Genomic DNA, 19,448 nt, shown 5'->3' with positions numbered 1-19,448 from the left:
CAGAAATGACAGAGAAATGAGAGCGCTGGATGATGGCGAACAACATATGGGGAACAGGGGAGAGGGAGCTTTTGGCATCATTGCTGCCGCGTACATCCCAGAGTAACTCATATTGATCTCCAGGGGCCAGTTCATTTCTCCTGGAAGAATCTGGCTTCTGGGACTCCAGGTACAAAATTAAAAACTCTCAATTTCTACAGCACCAATGTTAACGTTTGCCGAGTGTTTTCTATTCCTCCCTGCAAATCTTCTTTCTTTTAGGGACAGTGGAAAATTTAACAGAACAGGCAATTTTCCAGAAGGCTTAATTCTGAAAGTTGAACTGATCAGATTATTTAAGATTTGCCAAATGAAGTTAGCATTTGCTTATCTAGTCTATAGTCTGAATTCTGCTGGGATTTTGTATGTCTAGGTGCATATGCACATCTGGGGGTACACAGGCACAGTGGTTTTCAACTCATCAGAGAAGTGCCAGGGCTATTTTCAGTTCTAAAAATGCAGGGAGGATACGTTAAGTTAGACGCTCCTCAAGTAACTGCTCATGATTCTGACTTCCAGATATATTATTTTTTGCTGTCTGGAAATTAAATGCTTTAGGATGGTGCTGATTTGTTCAAGGAGGAGTGTGTTACTTCAGCCACTGTTGGAGTGCGTGTCCTTTTGGAAAAAACACAACCCTAAGAGCTTTCATTCCTTTTGTTCTGTTCGACTTATTCTCTGTCCCTAAGAAGCCTATGGAGGACTGAGCAGAGTTTTAAGTTAATGTGTAAATAATTACCTTTAATTTTCCTGAAAATACTTCTTCAGAGTTGCTGCTTCAGCTGCCATTTCTTCTTCTGTTCTCCACTTGTCAGCGGAATCCTCTTTATCATGTCGTTGCAACTTTTATGAGAGAGGAAAAAGAAAAAATGGTTTGTTGATATTTTTTCCAGTTTTATTGTCAAATTCAGGGCATGCCTGTATGCAGCTAATCTAACTATTCCATATGTCCGTGGGATGGAGGGACCTGGTGATGAAGAGATGGAGGGTGAAGGTTACTGGTTTAGAGCGGTGACAGTAGGTAACTGGCTGTGATGGGTTTATGATGATAACACAAGGTGTCGGGGTGATTGATAGGCAGCAACTGCGTTCACCTTTGTGAGCTGATGGTCAAATACTTTGCAAGTATTGATGCAAAGTAGGTAAGGTAACAGGATAACAAACACACTCAGGTGTTTTGAAGTACCCATTACATCTGTGGAGTGAGCCTGGCAGAAGCTACCTGGACACCTTGTCAGTAATTAATGTAAAATTTTCTCTCTGGCTTTTCCCTTGCCAATGGGGCCACCTTCCACATCAAAGACCTATTGTGGTAACAAGGCCCTGTTGTAGCTGTTTCCCACCAGCAGTTTATACCACAGAAGAGATGCATTCCCTCCCTGCGTGCAAGTTATCAGTCCTTCCCTACCACTGTTGAAAGTGAGACACATCCCTAAACCAGAAACAAAACCTGGTCTTTTAAACAGAACTATATTTCACAGGTGATTCATTGGGGAAAAATATCAAAAGTATTTGAAACAGTTAATTTTTGCATCTAGCTTGCATAATATACCCACGAAAATAAGTTCTATTCCATATACAGTAAGTATTAAGTGTTATTATCTCAGGCATGACAATTTCAAACACATCCTTTATCTCTCCAGAAGAAAGGAGAAGCTGATGGTTTTGCTGCTCTCCAGAAGAACAGAGTTCTGTTTTATGGTAAATATAATGTGCCAGCACTTGAGTGACTATTTGTACACAGGTCCACTCAAAGAATGTCTGCCACTCATCAAGGGAAGACTGCATTTACAACAGACAGCAGGAACACGTGCATTAACAGCTTAAATACTGAGATTTCCAGTGTGCCTCTAGGTGCAGAGCACAGTGCAGATTGTATTAACAGCACCAGTGTTTCTGAGAAAAATTGTAATATCAACTTTTTGTCAATGTCACAAAGACAGAAATTAATGAATTTACACCTTTTATTCCTGGACAGATTTTAGTACAGAAGAGGAAGCAGAGAAAAACAAAGATGAAGCAACACTGAACCTGCCAAGCAACCTGCATGACTGGATGTGGCACGTTTAGCAATAAACCAGGATTGTTAGCATACATCCAACTCACAAATACTTTTCTTTGTGCTCTGTTTCTCCTACTCTGAATTTTGCTGCCAGCTATAGTCCTATGTAGTTTTACATTCTGCAGCACAGATTTCTTCCTGCTCAGCAGATGAAGCTGCATTAGAAAGCTATTTCCTTTCATGCCAATACGATGCAGTAGCTGTAGGCAAATTAAAGTGTATTACTGTTCGACTAGTAGAAGACTAATCTTCATTGTTACATTAGCTCTAGGTGTGTTATAAATCCATCTTGTAACAATGCTATGGTATTATGGAGAAAGATTTAAAAGTCAGGAGCAGGCACAGCGTATATACGCTGTCACCCGCATCCTTTGTGTCCCTGTGCCTGCTCTCACCTGCTGTACACACCTATATGGTGTAGAGGTACCACAGCTGAGCTGGCAATGAGAGGGAGTTACAGGAAACAGCACACATCACCCTGTACTTTCCATGGGCTGGGAGCTCTTACACTTCACAAGAGGATGCACCAGGACAAGCCAAGCGGTGGTAAATCAATTGTCTGTCTGAGGTGTGAGCTGGTTTGCTAACAAAGCAATGTCTTGCTCATCCAGCCTAGCATCAGCAGGAGACAGGGCAGGCAACAGCCAGAGGGCGAGGGAGGGCAGCCCCTGTTCCTCAAGGTCTCCTTGTTTAACCTGCAAGAAGTGCGTTTAGTGATGGGATTTGGCTGCTGTTCCCCTTGCTGTCCTGTTTCTGCACAATCCCGGTGAGAGCTGACTCCAGGAGGAGATGTGTAAAGTGGGGATTTGACTTGTAATTTTTATTTCTGTTTTCCCTGTTCAAGGAAACTGAGGTGAACAGTGATAAGGCGGCATATCCCGAAATGGCTGTTGTTGTTGTTGTCTAAATTAAAACTGTACAACGCTGCAGCCCACGGTGACTTCTCAAAGCGGGCAAAGGAGAGGGTTTCTTTTGCTACATAACTGCTAACCTTTAAAAATAATCAATCTTTGACTTAAGGTTAAAGCAGATATATGGGGAGCAGCAATGAATTTTGAAACTTGCCTGGAAACCCAACCTACATCAGCAGCCCTGGCTCCTGGTACCACAGCAAGCCCCAGCCTGGCAGGAAAATGCTCAACACAGCCTTACCCTGCTCTGCCCCAGCAGGCGTTCACATGCCGCTTGTACTGAGAAGATGTATCCACATTTTGTGGATACATGCAGTATGAAAAACAAGAAACTGTTCTGTTAAATCAGTGCCACAGTCAACGTCTTCATTGTTCAACTGACTTAAGGATAAATGTTATTTCAGTATAAAATTGCTATGTCTACCCAAACAGGATATCGGGACTATTCTGCATTCAAACCTCTGTGTTAGTAATTTCTGAAGTGCAATAAGCAATTATCACCCCAATGCCACTTAGTTTCTGATATTATCTAACCACCACTGTGCAGATTTGGAAAACTGTCTCTGGCAGCTGCCTGCCCTTCCTCTGCTACCACCATCCTGCAGCTCCAGTACAACCCAAATGGCATAGCCAGCCACTTTGAAGCACAGTCGTTAAATTACAAATAACCTTGCTAGAAGATGTTCTGGATGCTAAACAGTATGCAGGTTCAAGATCAACAGTACCAATAAACAGAAGACAAATAAATTAAGGGCTACTGATGCCACCTCTGGTTCAGGGATTCTGCACACCACACATTAACGGAGGCTGGAGAAAACAACGGAGGCACATCTGTGCACCTGCCTGCTTCTTCAGATCTTCTCTTAACAGCTGCTAGAGGTCTCCAATGGTGACAAGATACTGGGATCATGGACGGGTTTGGTTTCAGCTAGTTATTTCATGTGTTCATAAGTAAGGTGCTTTTCAACCAGATTCAGATCTCTGTGTGAGGGTCTCAGTAAGCAAGAGCTACTTTATTAGCCTCTTTTTAAAAAAACTTTTAAGACAGTTTCCATAGAATTTTGGCTGAGTTAGAAAGCTACTTTCAGGGAAGAAGAACATACACATTTCAGTCTTAAATTGTATTGATTCAGAATTCAGGTGGGAAACAAACATAACAGTCGATACTTGTTTCTGAGGGACTTCTGTGCCTTGGAGTGTGTTCATACTCAGACGCACAGGCAAGTCCCAGCCCCGCATCCTTACAAACAGCTGACATGCTATTGAAAGTTTGGATTATACAGGGGAAGCGATGCCCTCCTGCACCTGGAGAACACTCCAAGGTTCTGCTCAAAGCAAAAGGAAAAAAATACACCTATTTGTCAGCTATCTATCTGTAAAAACTAGTGATTTCCCCTTGTTTTTTCCCCAGTTGGAAAAAGCTGGAGAACTTGAGCTGCATTCCTTACTCAGACAGAGATATTAAAACACAGGCTAGCTTGAAGTCTGTGATACTTTCTGTACAACAATTCTACTTCTGCAAGCTCTGAAAAGAAAAAGAAATCTTATCCAGAGCCCCACATCGTCTGGCTGACATGATTTTCTGTGAGAGATGTTTTGCCCAGATTTCCCTGGTGGAGACTGACTGATGCACATCCTCTCAAAACCACTTTTGCTTCCTTTTCTCTGGGATTCCTGGGACAGGGCTTCCGTACTACCCAAAAGCCCCTAAACAACAACTGTTGCCCTTCTTGCAATAAATGCTTCTAGAAGAAACCACTCACCTTCAGAATCCCTTCCGAGCAAATGTCTGTGTTTCCAGTTGTGACAAGCAGTTGCTATTTCAAGTGAGCTGAAAATAGCACACGGTGAGGTTACAAGAGTCACTTCTGTGCAAAACACTGAACTAAAGGGGATGGATTTTGCTCAGGGTCTTTCAGGGACATCTGTGGGGTGATGGGTGTACCACCAGGGGCTTTTGCAGAGCTCTGCAGCACACCGGGCTCTCCTGACAAGCATTTTTTTGGGGTAATAGAGGATTTGTTGTCTCCCCTGAAACTCAGGTCCCCTCTAGATGTGGAGCAGAAGAGTGGGGAAGCACAGCCTGTTCTCAGCAAAATAGGAAGATATAACAACTTGAAAAAAAACAAACCAAAACAAGAAAAAAAAAAAAAAAGCTACAAGCTTTGTGTGAGCCTGGCTGGAACAGAGACAATAAACACCAAACGACAAGGGAGGGATCTCTGTAGTATTTTATAGCAACATGAGCTTCATGTTCCAACTCTAACCAAATCTTTCCTGTAAGGCTGCACCCTAAGAAGCAGTGTTCCTTGGTATCTGGACAGCAATTCCAAGAGGGGTCTGCCCAAAGGCAGCCTGGCATCGCTGCAGGCCAGAGTGCACATCAGGGCACGGACTGCACAGGTGACCATCTATGAAACCTTTTCCAGACAGCTCCAAGCTAGTTACCATCTTAAACCTGCTGCTACTTTGCCTGCTTTTGTAAGAGAAAAGTGATGCAAAAACCACCACATCAGACAGACACATTCTACTGCAAAGCTCAGAAAACCCCAAATTCTCTGAAGCCAAATGCAAACCGGCTGTTGTATTACAGGGGTGTCTCAGAAGTGCAAACGTTAACACAAAGGCAAGCAACCAGATCAGCCGTAGCTCAGATAACTCTGAAAGGAGAGGAGAGGAGAGGATGGGAGAGCACAGATGTTTCTTTCAGACAATCTCTGTTATGCTAACTTTTTCTTTTAATATTCTGGCCAAGCACTGAGACACACATTAGTCAATTCTCTAATCGCAGTTGCCCAGCAAATTACACACTGTATCCGTTCAACATTCTTCAAGCACTAAGACTCTTGTTTATAACTTAGTACATCTTCTTGCCTTGCAGTACAAATAAATGCACTATTTCTAAGATATGCCCTTCTTCAAGCAGATCATTACTGATGTCTGACTTCTTGGGCTTCCTGATAAATTATCCTCTTCTTTCACCTCAAGCAGAAAATGCTCCTCCACCAATAATCTATGACTGTCAGTCTTGATTACTTGTAAACAGTGAAGCTCTTTGAATATTTCTGCTTGTGAAAAGCATTCATTTTCTCACTCATGCCTCCCAGTGTGAGATGCTGGCAGACCTGACAGTTGTGCTTTACGTTATTTTATTAAAGTTGTTAGTACTGCAGAACGGTCTACATTTTTAACTGCAATTCTGAAGGGAAATACAATATTGTTTTATAATCCATTTGCATTGGGGAATCTCTTTCTTGCCCTTTGCGGAGGAGCCCAGAGATCTCAATGCAGCGGAGAGGGGACCTGGGTCTGTAAGTGGCTGTTGTTTGAAGTAACATCTGTATTATGGTTTGTTCTACTTATGCCACAACAGCAGCAGAAAAGCAGCTCGTGTTAATATAGAGCACTAGCCAAAAGTATTGGGGAAAAAAGCTTTTATGGCAGTGAGCACTATTCTCACTCTCTGTGAATATTTACTGTTGATAGTTAAGAGTTTATAACCTCCAATGCATTTAACTAAAGGAAAAATTATAGTCATGAAGAGTAATTACACCAAATTGCAGCAACACAAAACTCAGCTGCTTTGGCAATTATAAAACATAATATTATCAAAATCAGCAGCTAACCAAAAAAAAAAAAAAACAGGATGAATTTTTGCCAACAGTTTGGATCAGATATTAGGCATTACCCAGATGCTGGTGTTTGTTATTGCCAATACACCTTGGGGTACCCAGGCATCTTTTCCATACTTAATTCCCACACTTGGGTGAACTCTGTGGAGCAATATTTCGGCGTCAGTTTAACATGTGAACCATGCAAAGGCTGAAAGTCTTCTCCTCTCTCCAGTGGCAAGCCTTTCCAGAGACTGGAGACAAAAAAAATCCCAGGGCTGCTGCATGTACCTCTTCCTCCAACTCCCTTACAAAGCCTGAGCCAGGTGATGAACACACACCCACAGCACACCCCTGCCTTTATTTTTGCACTGCAGCAAGCAGATGTGGTGGAGCTTCATCCTAAGCATCCCACCATGTGGGGAAAAACTGAGCGGGCTTTGGCTCCTCAGCCTTTTGATGATACTAAGGACCTCCTGGTCCTGGTTGACTTCCAGCAATCTGTGCCGCCTCTTGTACTGCTTTTACATCAGCTTAATGCCTGAATTGCCTCCTTTGCCATCTTCTCCCTGGTCTTGTCCTCCTTGCTCCTGTACCCCAGTGCTTTCTTTCCTTTCACTTCTCTTTATATTTAGCTTATATCCTCATAGTAAGACTTCATTTCCACCCCTCCCTATAACGTAATTAAACGTGGCATTTACTGCTATTCTCTGTACCTCCTGCTACGCTCTATCCTTTCCTCACCCTGTGCTGTCTTGCTGAAGGCAGTGTGAGCTTCCTGGTGGGCAGCCTCCTCCTGGCTCCAGCCCATTTGCCTTCAGTTGTGGTTCAAATCTTGGCTTGACTAGCAATGTAAAATGAGAGAATAATGGATGCGACACCAGTTTCACAAAGCTGATTCTCCGGGATGCTGCAATCACGTGGCCCTAAATCCCATTTTACCTGCCTGAGGATAATCATTGCAGGAGCTCCCAGCCCTGGGCATACCCCAGCTGGGTATCCCCCTTGCTCTGGGCAGGGCCCCAGGAAAGGCAGGAGCACCGGCAGAGAACAAGCGTGGCATGGTCCCCCTGGACCACCTAAGAGACCAGCTACAAGATATTGTGCTAACACAGCACAAGAGGCTTGGCTACCCCCCATCAGCTGCTGCAGGATCAGGACCCATTTTTGAGCCCCTTTTATCGTTGTTCCCACTCTGCAGCCTGAGCAGCTCAGGCAGTTCAGCACTTTCCACATCTCTGGGCCCATCTCCATATTTAATTACAGCTACAAGACTGCTGTAATTTAATTGCTCTAATTTACAGTGAACACTGCAGAAAAAAACCCACATCCTATAATTTTCTCATCTGCTGACTTTGCTTAAGATTCTATATCATACAGATATTGGCGCTTACATGAATCAGAAATCCCTGATTTTGGGGTGTTTTTTACTTGCTGCATTAAATCCAAGTTATTTAAGGAGATGGAGAAGAAGGCCAAGTTGCCTGCATTCTATATGAGAAACAATTTTTAAACTATCTGCTGGAAAATCCTTCCCCAATTATTTTACCACTTCTGCATGAAATACACTGCTAAGTCACAGCTGCCGAGATTCTTGCTGCAAAGCACATATTCCATTGGAAATCTCAGTTTATCAAAGCTGCGCTTTAGAGAGTGGTGGTGTTTTTCCTCCTACAGACTCTTTGTCATAGTGACTGCAAATATTTTTTTCAATTTTATTGCTGTGCTTAGGGGAACGACTTGAACCTCACACTTCACATGGACATATGAATAACTGCATCCTTTTTAGCAAAGCACTTAGACAAAGAGAATTTTGTGGAAACATGCATAAAGGTTAAGTAAAACCCTTAAGCATATGTGTTTAAGTGCTTTGCTAAAATAACTCTGCAGACGGTGGTTTCTAACAATTCTGCATACAAAGATGATGAGAAAAAGAATAAATATAAAAGGCATCCTAAGAAATTCGCTTTTGAAAGTATAAAACACAAGTAAGCCCACAAGCAGAGCGACAGTGGTATACAAAACACGTTTGCCATTCGGTGAAATACGCAGATTGTACTCTGAAGAGCTCAAATCTTGACAGACTTCCAGTTTGGCTCCAACAGAGATAAAATTCCTGGAAAGTGAGCACATTACAAAGGAGATACTTGAAGGAATATCCACTGGGGTAAGAAGTTCTGCCAAAGACTTGAAGAACTGCTATTTACAACCTGATAGGAATCCAGGCAAGAATCTATACAGGTTTTGGATACATTTTCACCATGCCCATTATCCTCCTAGTTAGCAGATAACGTCATAAGCACCTCTGCAGTCTTCTCACCTGGGAAGAAAAGGTAGATTGTGGGGAGTATCCTAGCAGCATTTGCTAGAGAGGGCTGCCTACACGAGAGAAACGTGTTGCACGGAGACCTGGGTAAGAAACGGCAATGTCATCAATGTGATAATGTTGGAGGAAATGTTATGCTGTGTGCACAGCCTGCCACGCAACATTACTCATTTGGAAAAAGGCTATTTTTAATCAAGGAAAAGCACTTTAATCAAGGATGGAGTCAGTGATTCAAAAATTTCATGCAGGTGCATGTATTACTTGACTGAAAGCCTTTTCCCAAAAGGTCAGAGCTGCAGAGCAATGTGCATGTCCCACTCCAAGAGCAGAGATAACCTCGAGGCACCAGCATCAGGCTGATGAATTCTTGCCCCCAGCAGAGGGAGGTTCAAAGTCAGAACTTCCCCTGCTAATCTTCTTAACTTTAGCACACTCAATAAGATTCATGATATGTCAAGACACGTGTGTTAGGGAGGTTGATTTGGTTTTTCTTTGTATTTTTCTCCCAGCACAAAGGAAATCAGCTGCAGGTCCCACAGCATCGGCACAGAGCTGGTTCGGTGCACAGGGGGACATGAGCATGTCCCCATCTCCTGGGGGCAGCATCACCCCCCTCATCACATCTCTGGCAACGGCAGGAAGAGCCCAAGATAGCCAGAGGGCACATTTCTTCTCCTCTGGGGAATTTGCTTACTCCCATTAAGCAAATCTCCACCCCCACCAACACTTTCTGAAATTAAGAGGAAAACATTCAAGTCAATGTGTCCTGGAGTAACTCACACTGAGTCACCCTCTCCACTGACTGTAGGCGGATTTTAAGGAGACTTCAGATGTCTAAAATGACACATAGTGCACGCCTGAGGCAAACCGCTGGGGTTTCAAAGCCTGCTTTTGTGTGTGCTTCCCAGGGGACCCCTCACCTACCAACAGACCTTCCCAGGATGGTCCTGTCCGCTTTCCCCGCAGCGCTCAGGATCGCGACACTCCTGGATGCTGCTACATCCCCAGGACGGCCTTTTCCCCCAGGCATCCTTCAAACACTTCTTTAGCTTTCAGCCTTGCACATGCACGGCTACCTCACCTCCGAGATTGTCTCCCCGGGATTTAAGCAGCCAATACCCTCTAGTAAGCAGGTACTAAAATAGGTTGAGGAATAAATTGCTCTCATTTAACATTCACTCTGAAAAATACAGCTGCATTTATTATGCAGCATATTGTTTTATATACTGTTTTGTTATAATAAGTCATGTTTAAAATGTCATGACATTTAAATCAACAGCAGTAAGAGAGAAATGCTGAAAAAGAGCAAGATGATCAAAAAGGATTTGAACAATCCTGGTGAAACGTTATGGGCGAAACACTCTCATTACAGTAAAAAATAAAGCCACAAGGGAGCTTGAAACTCATCTGTGAGAAACCCACTGTAGAGAAACCCACTCTGCCCCTCCTGTGAGGCGTTCTCCACATTAGGTGTCTGTGTCACTGTGGTTGTCCCCAGGTCTGGTGGTCAAGGAGTGGTGCCACCTCCTGTTGCCCTGCATCCTTTTGCAGGTTTAGTCTTTCTCTGTGCTGCCCTTTGCCACTAAGCCACAACAATACTCTGGAAAATTCTACTGACTATGTCCTTGGAACTTGTTAATGCCATTGTCTTGGTGAGGAGCTTTATTTCAATGCCTGTGCTGTTAAATGAATGAACTTTACATATAATATAAAAACCTACTTTAATGTGGCTTCATAGCCTTTGAGGAGACACAGAGACTATCTACCCCTGATGATCTACATTCATAATGGCAGATTTTCACTGGAAAGACTTTTAATGTTAAACAGAAAATAGCTGAGATCACAGGAGCTGCTCTGGTCCTGCGGATTCACTGTTCATCTTTTATATCGGGCTGGGACCCATATGCCAGCATCCCTCACCGCTGCCTCCGTGCTCCCTCACCCCCCACCAAGGGAAAAACCAACTGCAACAACAAAACAGATGGTGATGCAACGAAACATTAAACCCAATCCCAATACCTGAGCCATACGATGAATATTTCACTGAGGCACGGGGTAGAAAAGACAACAAAATGACCTTTTCTGGCATCTTAAGGGATATCTAACCTTGTAATTGCTATAGACACACTGAAGACACACAAGAGGGAACCAAGACTATTCAAAAGAAGTTGTGTATATTTTTTAAAATTGCTATCTCAATGTTCCCATTATAACCTGCCAATATGAATGACATTTACTCTTGCTCCGAGAAATGAAAGAAACTCTAAAAGACAGACTGCATTAAGAATCTATTGATATTCCACTGACCTAGTGGCATACGAACCAGACAAGTTTTGTCAAGGGCAAATGCCCCAGAGTCTGCAAATTCATCTCTTAAAGTAGCAGTAAAGGAAAAAAATATCTTCAATGTCTAGAATACTTATAAAACCCAGCAGAGGCTCACACTGCTTGTTATTGTAATGGAAGTGGATGGCACTAGAGCCAGATATGGGAGCAGAATTGGAAATTTCAGAGGTCAGTCACCTCTTCCAGTTTTTCCAGCCAGTTAATATTGTGGTAAAACTTAGGCAGGAATGGGGTTCTACCCATTTTTTTTTCCCCTATTGTACAAACTACACAAAGACATGTTACCCATAGGAGAAAATGGTCCAAGATTGTGTTTGGGATGGCTGGATGCAGAAGGTATAAGCTGTGTAAGAGATCCCAGCTGCATTGCCTTCCCAGCATTAGTGGAAAGACCTGGACAAGTGAAGAGGAAGGAAAGTGAGGAGGAGTTTGGTATTGTTCAAGCAGGCTCCTTCATCCTTCAGATGAGCCTCTTAAGTCATACACTAAACCAAATGAGAACAAAAAGTCACAGACAAGGGGCCCAATACAGGACCCCATAGTTACTTGGTGAAACTTAGACTGGCATAGCAGTGGCTTTTACAGGGGTGGGGGGCACAGGCTGCCGTCACTTTGAGGAGAAGGAGGAATCTATTTGCTCCTTTTCCAAGCTGCAATGGTGCTCAAATTATTTTTCTGGGGATTAAGACCACAGCTGTACCCACACAATGCCCATGCTGAAGAACAGGGATGGCATAATAGCCTGGGAATATAATATTCTGAAATTAATTTCAGTGAAGGGACTGTGAATTTGTGGAGAATTAATTTTAGCTGGATATATGTTGCAGTTAATTAAGGCTGATAGCGTCTACTAGTAGGAAGGTGCTTTTGATGAAAAGACATTGAAAATCTTATTAAACTGCTTAGGAAAAAACAGTTGCCATTGCCCATGCTACAACCACCCAGACATCCCCACGTTTCTATATAGGAATCATGACTTGATAGCATTTGCATAACAATTATTATTTAATATGTAGACTTCAGTATTGTTACTTTTGGACAGAACTAATATTCAAACCTTTGAGCACAGACATTTTAGAAATATTTACCCGGAAAAGTCACTGGAACTTTTTGGTTGCAATATTTTTGCAAGCTCTGTTCCCGTGATGACACCTCCTCTCACCGTAACTCAGAGAACATGCTTTAGAGCTACAGAAAATCCTGCACTGCTTGAATGGGTGACCACATGAACATGGGGGGATGGAGGGTAGGAAGGGTACCAAGATGGGAAAAGCAATCCAAACATTCCCAGTTTTCAAAGACAAAACCCAGTTTTGTTTGCTTTCAGTTCAGTCAGTTTGTTCATGCCTTAGGAAACAAGGAGATGAACAGAAATGAAAGCAATTTCCAGCGGATATGAATAAAAGACGTGGCTCAGCTGAGAAGAGGTTGTACATTACTCCAGAAGCCCAGTCAAATACTTGTGGATTAAATGCTGTGAGAATGGATCTAGCACAGGCTTGCTCCATCTCCATTTGCCAGACTAGGAATTAGCAGCTTTCCCACTCGTTCTTCAGGAGGGAGTTGATTGAGGAATAGTTTGCACAGACACACACTTTGTGGAGGACTTGCAAAGTAATTTGATTCATTTAGACACAACTCCAAGTCAGAGCACGCTACCACCTTGCAACCAGAACTTCTTCCACAGAAGGTCTACTGTAACATTTTCCTCTCCTTTAAGTCAGTCTTTTTTTTTTTTTTTAAACTAGTCTTCAAGCAAAAGTCACAAAAACATCATGTACTCTGACTCCAGGCACGTGCTAAGCTGCACAAGCTCTCCTCACCCATCCTGACCCATAAGCATTATTCCATAACTTTTAATTGCAGAAGACACCGTCTTCACAGCTTTATTTCTCATATGACATCTTGTGAATTGCTTTTAAGAAAAGCCATTTACATGACTTCTATATATATGTAAACTAGTAATCTGGTGTCACATTCTTGTTTGCACATACCCTTGCATTCATCCTAACGCAAAAAGCAAGTGGCCCTTCATATATTTCAGTTAGGAAACAGTAGCATGGATTTTCACAAAACAAAAGTTTATCTGATAGTACATAAAATCTGTTCCACCGGAAAACTGGCATCTTGCCCATCATCTTCCACAAAGTTCAGTATCTTTGTCAGTGCTCATCTACTTGACTTCTTAATTGTCTATCTTCACTGACTGTATCAAATGGAAGGTTTTGGTTTTTTTTTTGCCTTTGCTCACTGTGTATTACATCTTTTAATCGGTATATATAATTACTTACCACAATCTGCCATGCCAGATTTTCTAAGCATTAGTCTAATTAACTTAAGCCTGATAATTATGTTTCAGATATCATAACAGTATGCACAGAACTTGCAGATTATACTGTTGGCTTAGCTGTTTCTGATAACATTTTTCTCCTATTCTTACTTTTCAGCTTTTCCTTTTGCTTTTTCCTCTTTCTGTGCAGGGTGGGAGCAAAAGAAAGAGACAGTGCTGTTCTGTTTAAATGACTGGAAGTTTCTCTAAAAGCAGAAGCTGTCTGTTTCTAATAACAAGTCACCAAGTAAGTCAACACAAATGAGAACAGATCCAAAACGCAAGGATTTCCTCTTTTTATAAGAATAAAAGATAAATATGTCACTAAAGAAACTGGAGCTTCCAATAGTGGAAATCGTAGAGGATTCGAGCACAAACCCACAGCACTTACTGGCCAATTATGAAAGTATTCAGACTTTCCACAGGTCTCCAGCCTGAGCTACTCCAATTATACGCCTGTTGGCGACAGCATGCCACCAGGGAGGCAATAAATAAGTGATCACATGCATGGGACCTGGCACACATACCTTCTCAGCACAGGAAGATCATCCTTCACAAAGTGATGCCGGCCATCTGGGCAAATGAAATGTGCAAGCCTGAGACCCGAAGTGAGAGTAAACAGACGCAGAGGACACTTATGTCACAGTAATAAATAAAGGAAAGTAAAAGAAATCTGTCACAGGCTATAGATTTTTATTTGGCTTTCTGATGTAAAACAACATTTCTTTTCACTTCTGTCCAACTCACTTTGGTATTCTGCTTTTACAACGGAGAGCGTACCCTGCATTGTTGGGTTTGCCTTTCTCCTGCAGGAGGGCAGGGATCTATCATGTCCCACCACACTGAGCAGCCTCTGCCTGGGGGGAGAGGGGCAGAGCCAGGAAGACCAGCCCTCCTCTCCCTGTTCCCAAGGACCATGGACCTGTCTTGCTGACTGGAGTCCAAGAAGCCATGTTCATGTCCCAAAGGCACCCAGACCACAGTTTGGGTGTTAGGGCTGCAAACCCACCGGTGTCACATCCATGCCAGGAGCCCATTTGTTTGAATTTTGGGTGCAGGGGGTACATACGTGTTGTCACATGCACTCAGAGAACCACACCAAGTACTTTGCATTTACTCTAGAGTTATTGGCGAGCATTTAATCAGCTATGAAACTCAAAGACTGCTCAGCTGCTCCTATTTTTAACACAGACTTTATGGATCCAGAGACAAGGACGGGAACAGGCAGTTCCTCTTGCTGAAGTTCCCCTCATCCAGACCCTTATTTTCAGGTGACTGAAGGGCTGCCACCCTTGACAGAAAACATTACCAGCAGTCAAGGAAGTAATCAGGGTGGCCAGTACATAAATAAGCATAACATAAATCTGAATATTAGTAATTAGCATTTCATTCAATCAGACTAAAAGCGTTAGACCACTGTAGTAGTGATTCCTTATAGGAAACTATTTAACATTCCAATTATCTTTAATGAATTAACCTCAAAGTGTGGCTGAGGTGCAACATACTAAGAATCCCTTTGCTCATCTGCAGTCCACTTGCAACTAATTTCACCTCGCAAGCCTACCTCAATTAACATTTTTCTGTATTTCACACATGAGTAACTGCAGCACTGAAACATGCACTCCTTTCCCAAATTTAATAGCTGAGATACCTTAATTTTTTTAATCTACAAATGAAGGAAAATCATTTTCCGCTACTATCTCGAACCAATTAAAATTCTTTTTATATTGGCTCTGCATCTTTTCGATATATGTAGGAACCAAAAAGGTCCTACATTTTTCACATAATAATTACTTGGAAATGATCTGCTATGAGCCACTCCAAAGACAAAGGGGTTTGCAATTAGCAATTTTTAAATTTTGCTTTACGTTTTCCATCACTAGAGTTTTTAAAGGATGTGTTTTGGTTGAATGTTTTATATAAGGAAAATTTAGAGTTACACTGATTGAGGTTTCCTATCCGAATTTTAAAAATTTGGAAAAAGTGCAAATTTATTGACAGGCCTAGAAGGAAAAGAGAACACACTGCCTTATTGGCCACTAGGCAACTACGGCTACACAAATAGCTACTGTAAAATAAAGAACACTTTTGTATAATACACTTTGTGCACTATGAAGCATGGGTAGAGTGACAGATATCCAACTGCACAGTCTCAAGGAGTTATCAAATGGCCCTAAGATAGGGAAGCCATTGACCAGTCTCAACCTATCTGCGTATCAGGGCAACGGCTGAACCTCATGGCTCTTTCTGCTCTCCTTCGTTTGTTATTTTTTTCTGTGAATTGTATAAAAAGACAATGTCATTTAATATTCCTCCTTCAATGGGGAAACACGCTGAGGAAGCCCTTGCTTTGCACCATAGTTGCGGTAAAAGGAGCAGCATTCTCAAGCAGATGATAAACCTGATGTTATTTTCCTTTTCACTGCATGTTCGCAGAGTTATTTTAGCATCAAGAAAAATGAACACACATGTAGATAACAGCATCCACGCAGCAATATGGCATAGCTGTTTTCCTTCGTACAAGCATCCAATTTAATTTTATCATCAAATACCACACAGCACGAATTCCTATGTTCTATTCCTTACTGATTTTAACCTCTGTTTAGAGCTAAGCATCTTGTGCTGGACACAGCATCTAGAGCTTACTGCAGAGGAGAGCATTACCAGTAAAAAGACATATGGGGATACAGTACATGAGTCCTTCTCATATCAGGACTGTCGGATTTTCTTCTTGATCTGAAGCATCCATGTGATGCCACAGAGCTTCACTGTCGTTTCTTCCCCGAGCTACTGAGTAATGTTATAATTAAGTTACAGAGATAAGGACACAAACATATAACTTGTCCATATAGCTACATAAATAGAGGCTATTTTGTATATTAGTTTTTATAACAAACAGGGATATGCATGGTCTATTTGGTTACATGAGCAAATCCGTGCCCTGAAAGATGATGTTCTCATTAAGCAAAGCTGCAAGCCCAAATCTTATCTAAAGTGCTCTTTACTTTGCTGGCAGAACAGCCAGCGTGCTACAGAGCATAAACCTTTCACTACTGCCACTCAAACCGAGGGCACCCCATAGCAAATTCTGAAAGCTTAAAAAAGTTAAGCGGTTATTGATTATTAATACATATTTTTATCTTGCTGACTAATTTAATCATCCAACATTATAAACTAACACTTCAAGATGGAATAAGTTTTTTCTTAACACATCATTTCTCTCTAATATTTTTTCTACTCTTGGAGAATACTGAATATTGTAACATTTCACCCTCACCTCAATTTTTACCAGCCCTTGGTTTTTATAGTATACTACACTTTGGAAAATCTAAATAGTAGTTAAAAATAAACTCTTTGCTATCACCCTATTTCCACTACTTCCATTTATAACCAATACCACAATGCATTTATGCATTAATCTGTTCTTATTTCAAAACCTGTTTCAGGTCTGATTTTACTCATGTTTTATCAAATGTCACCGGGCTCCTGGAATAGCTTTTGTCCACCTGGCCAAGTCAAGGACAAATTCTTTACATCAAACAGACACTTCCATCCCTAGGCAAGCATCCAGGGCCAAACCTTTGTGTGGTGCTCCACCTGAGCTAATGCACCCTCCAGACTTCTCTCTACACCTTCTCATGACTTAAGAGCCAAGCTGGGGCCAACCTGCTTCCAGGAAAGCACTGGTAGGACTCCACCAGCTCCCTTACAGGCAGACTGAGCCCACCAGGTAGCAGTTCACCGTCTCGTCACAGTTTAGTGGCACTGCTGCCTGAACTGATGCTTTTTTTTTTTTTTTAAATAAAGTTGGCGTGACATGACAGTGCCAAGCACCTGGAGACATTTCAGGAGATAGACTTGAAAACATTAGAAAAAGCTATAAATACTATGTTAGGGATTATTTCTGTGAGAAAGATCAAGCTGTGAGTTTCCATCCTTCCAACTCATCTCTGGGGTTTTGGGGCATCAGTTAAATTTGGATAAATACATTATTGCAAAAAAAAAAAAAAATTGTCCCAGTTCACAACTAAAAGCATCCTGGTAATTAACATTGTGAAGCATTTCATGTTCATTCTTTAATAATAGGAGAGGGAAAGACTGAGAATAAAAAAAAATGCAAAATAGTTTGTACCAGCTTGCTGCAGTGAGCCTTTGCTTACTGCATGAAGATAGATCTTGTGCTGATTTTGGCACCAGTAGGAGAAGGCTGTTATCTCCAATTCATCTAATGAGATCTTAGGAAGGAAGTACATTTTCTCTAGATAACAATTTCTAAACCAGTCAGTAAATCAGAAGCTGATTCATGCCCCATTCAACAGGGCATTTAGGTTCTCTCTTACTGAGCATATGCTTAAGACTTGTTTGAACTCACTTAAGCTGATCTCTTGCTTAAATGCTAAAATGGGATTGCACTGAATACCAGGAGGCACATATATAACTAAAAAAACCTCTGAACCTAACAAGCATGACTGGCTGGGTGTTATTCACTGTCCACATTTGAGGGTAAAGATTCCTAAGCGATTGAGTGAAGACATCTGAACGCTCCCGTGTTATGGCAGTGAGCACAGAACCAAATGAGAAATTAAATCATAGTGAGAGTCAGAAAACCGCATGCAGAGTTGGATTAAAACTAGGGGAAAAAATATCACAAATTAGTTTAAATTCTTCATGAAAATGTTATCTGTTAGTTCAAAAAAATTCAAACATCCTGACAAATTTTAGGAAAACAACACTTCCTTCATTCCTAGCATCTCTTCTCTTGCATCTTCAGAAGCTTCTGTTATCACCCTTTTCCACTGTCATGTTTCAGTTGTGGCTAATGAACACTTAATATTATTTATAGTATTCTTATGCCTCAACATAGGAAATATGCATGGTGCTTAAGGAGTAAAAGGAGACCCAGCAAATGAGGACCACATCTTGCAATGTTTACTCATAAGCTTTGTTTTTATTCACTAGCATGTCCCTTGACCTACTGCAATAATTGGGGTCTGCAGGTCTCCCATAATTGTGAGCTCAGCACAGGAAGATGCGAGGTTTCACACAATGGTCTGGAAACCTGTAACAATTGCTGTCGATAGAAACAGCACAGAAAGGGAGGAGCCTGCATTCATTCAAACAAGATAGGTTTGTATGTAAACTCCGAATTGCAACTAACACAGAATAAATTAGGAGCAGATAATAATTGGCACATCCACAATTACATTGAATTTGTCAAAAAATAAGGTGAATAATACCTTCTCTAATATTTCCACCTCACTTGAGAGCTTCAGAAAGAGGCAGTGTGAGAACAAAAGGGGTGAAACAGGCTCCAGGGAAAGTGGGGAGAGTGCTCCCTTTTGCTCCAGACACTCGGTCTCAGCCACAGCTAGACTGAGGCCAGCACACTCAGCAGGAGTAACATCTGCTGCTGTTGAAGGAGATACACCACCATCCTTCCCCTCCTTTGGGTGTTTTGCCATGCTCCATTATGCTCTTTTCTTTCTCTTACTTTCAATTTAACCCAGCACCCAGGCAGATGCTGTGCAGGACCTGGTATGACTGAAGGAGACACCCAACCCACCAGCGGAGAGAGGACAGCCGTGAGAGGGGGCTGGGATTTCCCATGCAGGAAGCATGGAGAAGAACACAATCATTAATCAAGAATTCACAACCAAGGCATGGTGTCTACAGCACGGTTTCTCCTTTCAAAAGCACATTCAAACTACAAACCCATGCACCATTTAACACTGATGTCAGAAGTGACACACGGAGCCCGTTTGATGCATTTGTCTGTGAGAGGAGGTGCGTTGCTTCCATTTCAATCTGCCAGGCAAACAGAGAC

General features: G+C 42.0%; 1 protein-coding gene across 1 annotated transcript in view; it reads right to left on the bottom strand.

Annotated features, from left to right (window-relative positions):
* Positions 1-780: 780 nt before the first annotated feature.
* Positions 781-19,448, bottom strand: part of FHIT (fragile histidine triad) — a 402,189-nt gene continuing 383,521 nt past the window's right edge. The window contains exon 7 of the mRNA XM_010087327.1: positions 781-882. Coding sequence (XP_010085629.1) covers positions 781-882 — 102 coding nt within the window. The remainder of the gene's footprint in view (positions 883-19,448) is intronic.

Source organism: Pterocles gutturalis, unplaced genomic scaffold (assembly GCF_000699245.1).
Source record: "Pterocles gutturalis isolate BGI_N339 unplaced genomic scaffold, ASM69924v1 scaffold2666, whole genome shotgun sequence".
In the NCBI taxonomy this organism is placed as follows: Eukaryota; Metazoa; Chordata; class Aves; order Pterocliformes; family Pteroclidae; genus Pterocles; species Pterocles gutturalis.
Note: the sequence above shows the minus strand (reverse complement) of the source record. Positions and strands in the feature narration are given on the sequence as shown.